We start from the raw sequence: 12,242 nt of genomic DNA on the forward strand, positions 1-12,242 counted from the left end.
AGTATCTGTGACCAGAAACCTTGTGGTTGATTAGTGCTTCTGCTCCTTATGCCAGTATTCCCCATTTACTGTTATAGATCCATCTATTGCTTCACAGACACCACAAACTCTGTGGGACTACAGAGCCCAGCACACCTAGTCATCTACAGCCGGGGGTTTTCTGAGTAAGTGCTGCCAGGTTACCCCAGGAGTTGTCTGACACTTTGTTATCAGAAAGTTTTATTGGAAATATTGTGTTGTGGGTTCAGATATTTTCTCCATAGAGCAAGCACTGCCCAAACAGTTATTATTTGTAGATTAACCCCTTCAGGGTCAGAGCATTTCCCCATTTATGGGGCCGGAACATTCTCTTCATTTTGGAGCTAAATTCTAGTAATATGTGTTACGGTGTCCGCAATCACCACCACACTGGTAATTGTGTCCCTGATCATCGCCACGCCAATAATTGTGTCCCTGATCACCGCCACGCCAATAATTGTGTCCCTGATCACCACCACACCAATAATTGTGTCCCTGATCACCACCACACCAATAATTGTGTCCCTGATCACCACCACCCCAATAATTTTGTCCCTGATCATCGCCACTCCAATAATTGTGTCCCTGATCATCGCCACGCTAATAATTGTGTCCCTGATCACCGCCACTCCAGTGCAGTGTTGCCTCTGCCTGCTGCATGTACTAACCCTGGACTGTGTATTGACCATGATTCTGCCTGCTGCCTGGACTGATCCTTTGCCTGTCTGTTGATCATGTCTCTTCCTGTGGCCTGAACTGACCTATCTGCACATCCTGCTGACTACATTCCTGCAACACCAAAGACCAGTGGACATGACATTCCTGGGGGCAGCCATGTACCCATAGGGTAGGGTTGCTTGACTTCTAGAAACTGTGACTGCTATAGGTGACCAGTGTTGGTCATCTTACTTTAAAAAAGTAATTAGTTACAGTTAAAAATTACTTCTCCCAAAAAGTAATTGAGTTACTGACTCAGTTACCACATTGAAAATGTAATTAGTTACTCAGCAAAGTAACTGTGACTTTTTTTACTATTCTATAATGCAATTAGGTTCTATGAGATCTTTAATAGTGGTGGCGGTGTGGCACACTGGGGGTCTGAGTCCTGAGTCCTCCTGACTGTGAGTAACTGTATTTTGTTTTGTTTTTTGGTACCTGCTGCCTGGAGTGGCTGGCTGTTGGTGGTGTGGCACACGAGTGGTGGCAGTGTGGCACACTGGTGGTGGTGTGGCACACTGGTGGTGGCGGTGTGGCACACTGGTGGTGGTGGTGGCGGTGTGAAACACTGGTGGTGGCGGTGTGGCACACTGGTGGTGGTGGCGGTGTGGCACACTGGTGGTGGCGGTGTGAAACACTGGTGGTGGCGGTGTGGCACACTGGTGGTGGTGGCGGTGTGGCACACTGGTGGTGGTGGTGGCGGTGTGAAACACTCGTGGTGGCGGTGTGGCACACTGGTGGTGGTGGTGGCGGTGTGGCACACTGGTGGTGGCGGTGTGGCTCACTGGTGGTGGCGGTGTGAAACACTGGTGGTGGCGGTGTGAAACACTGGTGGTGGCGGTGTGGCACACTGGTGGTGGTGGCAGTGTGGCACACTGGTGGTGGTGGCGGTGTGGGTCTGATTCCTGACTGACTGTGAGTTTTTTTTTTTGGTACCTGCTGTGCTGGGCTGGCTGCTGGAGGTGGTGTGGCCTGGCAGGCACTGGCACACTGTCCGGGTCCGTCTGGCTCCGTCCTCCTCCTGGGGCTGGCGCGCCGTGCTCTCTGCCTCTCGAGCCTGATATACCTTGATATGATTAACCCATTATGAGATGATGGCTGCTGAGGGGCGGAGAAGATGGCTGCGGAGGCGGAGATGACGGGGAGATGCAATGCTCTGGCAGAACCTGCCTGGCTACATATCCATGGAGGGTCCTGCAAACTATGGAGATGACTACAGCGGGCGGAGGCAGATTGTTTTCCATGCTATGGAGCTGCGGTGTGGAGTACAGGGAGATGCACTGCTCGGGGGGGGGGGGGTGGTGCTAGTGGCTACATATCCATGCAGGGTCCTGCAAACGTCAGGAGTTGGGGGTTGCCATCCACCATCCAGCAATTAACTCCCATCCCACTATTAAACAGGCCCAATGCACACTCATCTGCAGCCCCAACTCCTGACATTTGCAGGACCCTGCATCGATATGTAGCTGTAGTCACTAGCCCCACCCCCAGAGCAGTGCATCTCCCTGTACTCTATACCGCAGCTCCATAGCATGAAAAACGATCTGCCTCCGCCCGCTGTAGTCATCTCCATAGTTTCCAGAACCCTCCATGGATATGTAGCCAGGCAGGTTCTGCGAGAGCATTGCATCTCCCCGTCATCTCCGCCCCTCTGCACTGCAGCCATCATCATCTACCGAGTGTCTCCTTCGCTGAGTCTCCTCCTCTTCTACTTCCTGTACCGCAGACAGTGGTCATAGAGGAGAGGGGGAATTACAATTACATCTACTGCCATCTGGTGGCAGTAGATGTAATTGCAGTAACGCAGCCGAAAGTAGCGGCAGCGCCGTTACAGGGAGAGAACGAGTAATCTGATAGATTACTCGTTACCCTCAAAAGTAACTGCGTTAACCCTCCTCTTATGTTAGAATTCCGTTACTATCCATGATGTTAGGGTCAGTTTTGACCTGTGTTTTAAATCAGCCATAAAATACCCTCTGAATAATTATTTATCATCAAATTTGTTTCTTACCTCTTGGTTACCTTGTTAGGCTTCTTTATCCTTGAAAAGATTGGTTTTAATATTTCTGGTGTGACCCCTAGACCTTTCTTTTGATAGCATACCTCTCATTGTCAAATTTAAAAAATGGTAAAATTAAGTCAGCAACTCTGAAATGAATTTGTCCTATGTTTCTTCACTTTATTTAGAGAAGCAGACAAGCAGGAAAAGAGATAGGCCCCTCCCTAACTACAGCTCACAGGGTTGAGAGGGGATTGGCTGTCACTGTTACTAAGCAGAGAGAGTGTTTATGATTTCAGTTTTGGAACTTATTAGTGTCCTAAAATCCTATATTATAACTGGGTCAGAATTGACCCTAACACCATGAACGTCTTAATTTTCACCACTGTATTTTATAATTTAGTGAAAAGGATTATTTTTCTATTACATTGTTTAAATAGAGGTTCCTGACAAAGTAAAAAAATCTTGATGCAATAAACAAATTTATGTGATACTTATAGACATTCAAAACCTGAAAACGGGTCAGTTTTGACCTTAACACAAGAGGAGGGTTAAGTAACGCCGTTTACTTTAACGCAGTTACTTCCATCACTGTAGGTGACACTACACTAAGCTACATTCCCTAATCGCTCATACATAGATGACCATTACCATACACTGGTTTTTAAACAATTGGCCAATTTGTGTAATACACAAGATACAATTGTAGCACCCTCTAGTGTGCTATTAGTGTTAGTGTAGGTACATGTATTTTGGTATGACTCATGGTAACTGTGTGAGTTTGTAATTAGGTAGGGTTACTGCAGGGCAGGCTGGATGGCTCTACAGATGGGGATCTCTGGTACCTCCCCCTGGATCTGGAAGTTTGGAGAAACGTATACAGGCATACCCCATTTTAAGTACACTCACTTTACATACACTCGCGAGTACAGACACAGCCTGGTCAGCTTGGCATGGCACTACTCCCTGTTTTTAACTTTGGTGTCTATGAGAAATCTTGGTCAGTTTGACATGGCACTACTCCCAAACCATAAGTGACAGGGATACCAAACTTAGGGAGTACCGAGAGGGAACCCAGGACTACAACATATTCTATTTGTGGCCAGCCAGCTTGCCAAGGTAATCTACCATATCATAGTCCTGGATCCCCTTAACATGCTCCCCAAGCTTGGTGTCCTTGTCACTTATGGTTTGGGAGCAGTGCCATGTCAAGCTAACCAAGATTTCCTATGGAGCTAGTGTATTTACATGCATTGAGAAATGTAAAAAGGTAATGCTTCACTTTAAGTACATTTTCGTTTTACATACATGCTCTGGTCCCATTGTGTACTTAAAAGTGGGGTATGCCTGTAGAATATTAGTGGGCAGAGGCCAGGAGGGTTTGATTTGCATACTTGAGGTAACTTGGCCAATCCCCAGCTAGAATGTCCTGGGAAGGTGGCTGGATCAGCCCTTAAATATGGAGGAGCCAGGCCAGCAGGGGAGTCAGGTGAAGATGGAGTGCTAAGGAGGCTGTCATGGCCTAGGAGGGATCCCCTAGGTCTAGTGGGGGGGGGGGGCTTTACCTTCAGACTGAGCTCGGGGGCTGGCTTGGGAAGATCCTTTCAACAGTGGAGTTTAGGAAGGAATCTTGCCTAAGGGACAGCAGGGATTAAAGAGGACAGCACTGCCCGGGATTCACAAGAGAGGAGAGACTGCCACACATAGCAAGCTTTTAAAAGACAGCACTGTGCTTACCCCCTTATCTCTTGTCCTGGAAGTTCTTTGGAGCAACCAGTAGGACTGGTAATGTCTGCAGGCTGTGGAGCAGGTAGCAGTTCTACAGGGAGAGGATATACTTCTGCATGTAGTTTTGGAACTATCTGTGCTTATTTCCAAAGGGGCCTGAGAGTTCCCAGCCCATTGAGGGCTTTTGCTACTGATCTGCAAACACTGACTATATCCAGGAAGAGCAGTCCAGGATCTAACTGTGCATTGGAAGGATTTTGTCCCTGTGCATTGCTTTAGTCAAATTGGGCAAGCTGGATAAAATTATTGTTGCCTGGCTGTGTAGGAATAGGGGAATCTGCTAATTGTGGCCCTCATGGGGGTAGTGCTACATATTGTCTGGTATATAATCAGTTCACACAGTGAAAAGTCTCACACATGTGCTATACCCACACTCAGGAGGAGTAGCAGAATGTGTTTTGAGGTGTAATTCTAAGTATGCACATCCTATGTGTCAGAAGTATCTTATTAAAAAATAATTTTCATTTTATTTCTGCATTTTCCAAAATCATGTGACAATAAAATGAAATCTTCAAAAGACTCACTGTGCCTTTTAAAAACACCTTAGGGTGCTTAAACTCCAAAATGTGGTAATTTTGCGGGTGTTTCTACTGTCCTGGTGCTCCAGGGCTTCCATAAATGTAATAGGTAGTCAGGAATATGTATGTGTATTTTCTGTCCCTGAAGGTGCTCCTTCGATTTTGGGCCTCTCTTTGTGGTTAGGATGTGAAAAAGTCTCACACATGTGGAATTTGCCATACTCGGGAGGAGTAGCAGAATGTGCTTTGGGTGTCATTAAAAGTATGCATATGTGGTGTCTGAGAAATAACTTGTTAAATTGAAACTTTGAAAAATATAATTATTTTCATAATTTTCTTATTTTTCCAAAAAATTTTGACAATTTAGACTGCCTACTTTCCAAAAAGATGCCATTTGGGGGGTATTTGTACTGTCCTGGCATTTTAAAACCTCAAGAAATTATATAGGCAGTCAGTACATCAGATCTGATCAATTTTCAAATCTACTGAATATATCCCACGGTTTGTAGACTCTAAAACTTTCACACAAACTAAATAACATACAATGATTTGGGTTATTTTTACCAAAGAAATGTAACAGAATACATTTTGGCCTAAATTTATGAAGAATATTTATTTGCAAAATTTTATAACAGGAACTAGGAAAAATGTGTTTTTTTTTTTTTTCAAAGGATTAAAAACCACCAAAAAAAGCTCTATCTCTACAAAAAAATTATAACATTTCATTTGGGTTCAGTGTTGCATGACTGAGTAATTATCATTGAAAGTGTGAAAGCGCTGAAAGCTGAAAATTGGTCTGGGCAGGAAGGGGGTGAAAGTGTCCAGTATTGAAGTGGTTAAATGTCCAGCAACTCTCCTATTACCCCCTCACATCCACATCCTATTATTGTGTGATCGATCCCATCCAAATACTTCTTACTTTCATTTCCCAAAGTTATCCGTCTACAAGGAGACCTGTATAGATCAAATGATGGCACCAATGAGGACGGAGGAGGACCGGAGTCACATGACTGAGCGGATACTAAACCTCACCCTGGAGATCATCTACCTGCTGACCGGAGAGGTGAGGAGGATTCTGGGAGGTCACATGACATCACTTATATCTCCATTAACCACTTTACCACTAGAGCATTTTGCTGTCTTACGTCTGGGCCACTTTTTGCGATTCGGCGCTGTGCGACTTTAACTGACAATTGCGCGGTCATGCGACACCGTACCCTAAATTTACGTCCTTTTTTTCCCACAAACAGAGCTTTGGTGGTGTTTGATCACCTGTGCGAGTTTTACTTTTTGTGCTATAAACAAAAAAAGAGCGTTTATTTTGAAAAAATAACAATATTTTTAACATTTTTTTTATATGAAATTCCCCCCAAAAAAGATGTAAAAACCAATTTTTTTTAAATTTTTGGCCAATTTGTTTTCTGCTACCCATGTTTGGAAAAAAAAATCGCAATAAGCGTATTTTGATTGGTTTGCGCAAAAGTTATTGCGTTTACTAACTAAGGGAAAGATTTCTGTCATTTTTGGTGTTTTTTTTTAAATGAGTAATGGCGGCGATCTGCGATTTTTTTCTTTTTTTTTTGCGGGACTGCGACATTGCGGCGGACAGATCGGACCCTTGACTGACATTTTTGACACTTTTGGGGGTACCAGTGACATTACTGCAGTAATCAGTGCTATACATATGCACTGTTACTGCAAAAATGACACTGGCAGGGAAGAGGTTAATTTTATTGGAGAGGGAGGGGTTAATGTATGCCTGGTGCTTACTAACGTGTGGGGGGGGAGGTGACTGTGTGAGCCAGGGACAGATCGGATGTTCAGCTATGCTGAACACTCCGATCTGTCACTCCCTGTCACTTAGGAGATCCGCCCGCTCTGCTTACACAGGCGGGCGGATCTCCAAACTCGATTCCCCGACGATCGGGGCAGAGCAGCGGCGATCGCCGCCGCTCCTCCCCTGGCCCGACTCCCGCTGTGAATGAAAACAGCGGGAGCGCGCCTCTGGCGGCGCGCGAGCGCCGCCTACAGGGGGAGGAGTCCGGCGACGTAGGTCTACGTCGCTAGACGATAACGAGCCTCTGTGCCGCAGTAGCAGCACAGTGGCTAGTTGTAAAGTGGTTAATTAAAACACAGACCTGACTGGAGAGGTGAGGAGGATTCTGGGAAGTCACATGACATCACTCTTATCTCTATTAATAAAACACAGACCTGACTGGAGAGGTGAGGAGGATTCTGGGAGGTCACATGACATCACTTATAGCTCTATTAATTAAAACACAGACCTGACTGGAGAGGTGAGGGGGATTCTGGGAGGTCACATGACATCACTCTTATCTCTATTAATAAAACACAGACCTGACCGGAGAGGTGAGGGGGATTTGGGGTTCTAACATGATATTCCTATTGGTTCTTCAATATAGCGATTTCCTCTTCTGAAGTCAGGTGATCATATGACCATCACAGTGCCTCCATGTGACTCCCTAAAACCTGAGAGACACAACATGCAGAAGATTCTAGAAGTCACCAAGAAGATGATGGAGCTGCTGACAGGAGAGGTGAGCGGTGCTGGGAATTCTGGGACATTATCCAGTAACAGACAAGGGATGTGTCTGGATGGTGACTGTATCATTGTGTGTGTCAGGTTCCTATAAGGTGTCAGGATGTCACCGTCTATTTCTCCATGGAGGAGTGGGAGTATTTAGAAGGACACAAGGATCTCTACAAGGACGTCATGATGGAGAATCAGCCGCCACTCACATCACCGGGTAAGAGGAGACTTTATTGTAAAGGAGAGAGCAGTACGGAGGCTCCACCTAGATCCCCCATCATCTGATAAACACATAGAAACAATGTATTCAGTCTCAGGAGACCTCTGCAACTTGTCTCATGTGAGCATTTAGGCTTCACTGATTACCAAATATCAATTTTATGAGTCCTGACTCTTACACTGTATAATTTATGTTGTACATTACATTTTCCTGACCCCTGCACTATATACTCTATGGTGTACATTACATACTCCTGACCTCTGCACTATATACTCTATGGTGTACATTTCATACTCTGGACCCCTGCACTATATACTCTATGTTGTACATTACATCATTCTAATACTATATAGTCCTATATGTTGTATCTTATACAATATTTTGTACATTACATAGTGCTGACTTCTGGTCTCTCCCCTCCTCCCACTGCTATATATACACATAATATGGATTCTCTTTTGTTACACCTATTTTCTACCAGCTGGACATTTTATATCTGATGATCTTATTGGAGGACAGACTTTTACATGTTGATAATAATGTGATAACATCCTCAAACTTTGAAACCCTAAACAGAAAGTGATAATGAGGGAGGAGTCAGTAACCCAATGATGGTGGTCTTCAGGATCAGTCCAGTCTTCGTCTTGGTTGTTCTCCCCCATCCTCACTCTCTGACCTCTGGTGGGGCTCAGCCCCGCTGTTATTTATGACTAAATCATGGAGTAAATAAGGAAGTGCGGGACTTCTTGTGTTAGGAAGATGGCAATGAGTGATAGAGGGGGAGGGGGGCACTCGTCCTATAATCCCCTCATCACTGTCACTCCTATAAAAGACAGTTCTCGTTGTTTCCTCACTCTCTGACTAAGGTCCATGAATAAAGAAATGAACTGGTAGGAGATCAGAGGACTCATTTATAAGTAACCTTAAGGGGGAATTGTAAGATCCTCAGAGACAAATCTGTCTGATGTGGGCGGAGTCCTGGTTTAGGGGAACCAATCTGCTGATGTCTAGTAATAATCTTTTTATTTCTATTTTAGTAGATGGATGGGAGATGAGGAAAACCTCAGAGGATTGTCTCACTTTGTCTCCAGACTGTAAAGTAGAAGATGAGGACATCACACAGTATAGTCCAGGAGAAAACCCGGCTACCTCAAATGTCCATCCGGCACCACACAGTGTAGATGGACCATCGTATTCCTCTTATCCTGAGGAACCTCAGACTGTGAGGGACGGTGCCGGACCATCGTATTCCTCTTATCCTGAGGAACCTCAGACTGTGAGGGACGGTGCCGGACCATCGTATTCCTCTTATCCTGAGGAACCTCAGACTGTGAGGGACGGTGCCGGACTATCGTATTCCTCTTATCCTGAGGAACCTCAGACTGTGAGGGACAGTGCCGTCCTTCCAACAGATAAGAGGTTTTCCTGTACTGAGTGCGGGAAGTGTTTCCATTCTAAATCTAAACTTAATAGGCATAAAAGTTCTCACACAGGGGAGAAGCCGTTTTCCTGTCCTGAGTGTGGGAAATGTTTCTGTTCTAAATATGCTCTTAATGTGCATAAAAGATCTCACACAGGGGAGAAGCCGTATTCCTGTCCTGAGTGCGGGAAATCTTTTTCACAGAAGTCCCATCTTTATACACATAAGAAATCTCACACGGGAGAGAAGCCTCATTTTTGTCCTGAGTGCGGAAAATGTTTTTCAGAGAAGTCCAAACTTTACAGACATCAGAGATCTCACACGGAGGAAAAGCCTTTTTTCTTTCCTGAGTGTGGAAAATGTTTTTCAGAGAAGTCCCATCTTCACACACATCAGAGATCTCACACGGGAGAGAAACCATATTCCTGTCCTGAGTGTGGGAAATGGTTTTCACAGAAGTCCAATCTTTACATACATCAGAGATCTCACACGGGGGAGAAGCCGCATTCCTGTCCTGAGTGCGGGAAATATTTTTCACGGATGTCCTATCTTTACACACATCAGAGATCTCACACGGGGGAGAAGCCGCATTCCTGTCTTGAGTGCGGGAAATGTTTTTCAGGCAAGTCTAATCTTCACGCACATCAGAGAACTCACACGGGGGAGAAACGGTATTCCTGTCCTGAGTGTGGAAAATGTTTTTCACAGAAGTCCGATCTTTCCATACATCAGAGATCTCACACGGGGGAGAAGCCGTATTGTTGTCCTGAGTGTGGGAAACGTTTTTCACAGAGGTCCAGTCTTTACACACATCAGAGATCTCACATGGGGGAGAAGCTACATTCCTGTCTTGAGTGCGGGAAATGTTTTTCAGGCAAGTCTAATCTTCACGCACATCAGAGAACTCACACGGGGGAGAAACTGTATTCCTGTCCTGAGTGTGGGAAATGTTTTTCACAGAAGTCCGATCTTTCCATACATCAAAGATCTCACACGGGGGAGAAGCCGTATTGTTGTCCTGAGTGCGGGAAATGTTTTTCTTATATGTCCAGTCTTTTCATACATCAGAGATCTCACATGGGGTTGAAGCCGTATTCCTGTTCTGAGTGCAGGAAATGTTTTTCAGAGAAGTCCTCTCTTTCCAGACATCAGAGATCTCACACAGGCGAGAAGCCATTTTCCTGTCCTAAGTGCGGGAAATGTTTTTCACGGAAGTCCAGTCTTTCCACACATCAGAGATCTCACACGGGGGAGAAGCCGCTTTCCTGTCCTGAGTGAGGGAATTGTTCCTCACTGAAGTCCTGTCTTCCTGTACATCAGGGATCCCACACAACCCTCGAGGTGTATGAGTGCCTTGAGTGCGGGAAATGTCTTCTATATGAATGTTGCTGGACATGTGGGGAAGAAGCACACCCTGATGTACACCTCAGATATACTCCATGGCTGATCTTCATCATGTAAGAAACAGTTGATAAGGAGATGAGAGATGACCAGAGACATGGATGAAGTGTTGTATCGTGTTGGCTTTTCATTGGCTGAGTAAATTTTGGGGTGTAGAGTGGTAAGTAGAGCCGTGAAATGAAGGAATCACCTTCAGAATGTCTTGCTTGTCTGTGTGACGGTTACTGATAATGATATAGCGGGTTACAGAGCTAGAAGCTGTGAGATCCCATATATCTTTATCAGTAAACTTTACACAGACAAGACAGAAATTCTGAAGTTGATGTCCTTCATTTCAAGGCTCTACTTACCAGTGGTGACCCCGAAGCGTGTCTCTCTGTCTTCAGTCCATCCTTCTCCCATCCCCCAACAGGAAGGAAGGAGAACTCGGAGATAAACTAGGTGAGAACTTCTTTCCTTTGCTCCTGTGTGGGTTTGGGTGGCTTAGCGGAGTGCGGCACGAGAGGTAATACCGCTTGTCTTTATATTTCTACATATCTTGTCTGGGTGGAGGTTATTGGTTGGAAAATATTTATACTGTTTGATTTTCTGTAAATAATTTCTGTTTTCCCTTTGAAGGGAGATATTATGTGTGGTTTGATGAAGTGATTGGCTCAATAGTTACCACCTCACTTACATGTTTAGTTTTTATAAAATAAATGAACAAATATGACAAGCATTCATTCATCCATGACAAATATTGGTCTTATTTTATTTCATTCAGTGATTTCCTCTGATCATTGGGTCCATCTAGTGGCCATAATGCGGTACTGAACTATTTTTCTGATTGAGGTATTTTGGAACTAATACCTCATTATGGCCACTAGTTGGAGCTGACGATTATAGGAGATCACTGTGTTTATTAGAATACGGCCAGAATTTGTCACGGCTGGACACATGCTTGTCACACTCACCCAACATATTCTTTGCATAAACCCCTTAGTTTCCTATGTCGGGGGGAGGGGTCATACAAATCCCTGTGATCATACTTATGCATTTATGAATATAGTACACATTGAAGGACATAAATAAAATAAAACCACAGGATTCAACCAACCATTGATTTAAAACCAAAATTACCTCATTTGGCCTTTAGATGGTGCTCAGTATCATAGCAATTAGCGCCATCTAGTGTCCAAATGCAACATTTTCCATTTTAAATCCATGGAAAATATTCAACCAGATCAGCAAATCCCCTAATAATTCATTGTTTCCCCAATCACACAGAAGGAATGTTCATCCATTGTCACTGAGAGAATTGCTATGTAAATGTTCTAATATTTACCCCTAAATGTCAGGAGACGTTTATATAAAGATGGGAAGTATGGAGCAGATAAATTAATAGTCCTCCAGCAATGTTATTACCAGGCTGCAGCTAGGGGGAGCTCTAATGTGATCACAGCAGAGTGATCCCATCTAGCTCTCATTAACCCTTTCACTGCCAGAGCTGTGTTTGCATTATTTTTGCACACATGGTAAAATGCTGATTTTGGGCCTGAAGATTAGATAAAACCCCCAAACATATATTTTCTGAAAGCAGAGGCCCTGGAGAATAAAATGGTGGTAATTGT

At 44.5% G+C, this 12,242-nt stretch overlaps 3 protein-coding genes across 3 annotated transcripts in view; 2 read left to right on the top strand and 1 right to left on the bottom strand.

Moving 5' to 3' along the window:
• Nucleotides 1-10,509, top strand: part of LOC309549122 (uncharacterized protein) — a gene marked incomplete at its 3' end in the record, with an annotated part of 313,082 nt that extends 302,573 nt beyond the window's left edge. The window contains exon 5 of the mRNA XM_082249159.1: nucleotides 8,852-10,509. Within this exon, the coding sequence (XP_082105285.1) occupies nucleotides 8,852-10,509 (1,658 nt within the window). The remainder of the gene's footprint in view (nucleotides 1-8,851) is intronic.
• LOC309549119 (uncharacterized protein) overlaps nucleotides 1-12,242 on the bottom strand; it is a 2,919,967-nt gene that overhangs the window by 436,272 nt on the left and 2,471,453 nt on the right. The window lies entirely within an intron of this gene.
• Nucleotides 1-12,242, top strand: part of LOC309549117 (uncharacterized protein) — a 4,285,597-nt gene that overhangs the window by 325,611 nt on the left and 3,947,744 nt on the right.

The sequence above is a fragment of the Pelophylax lessonae genome (assembly GCF_965119305.1).
Source record: "Pelophylax lessonae genome assembly, chromosome: 3".
NCBI lineage: Eukaryota > Metazoa > Chordata > Amphibia > Anura > Ranidae > Pelophylax > Pelophylax lessonae.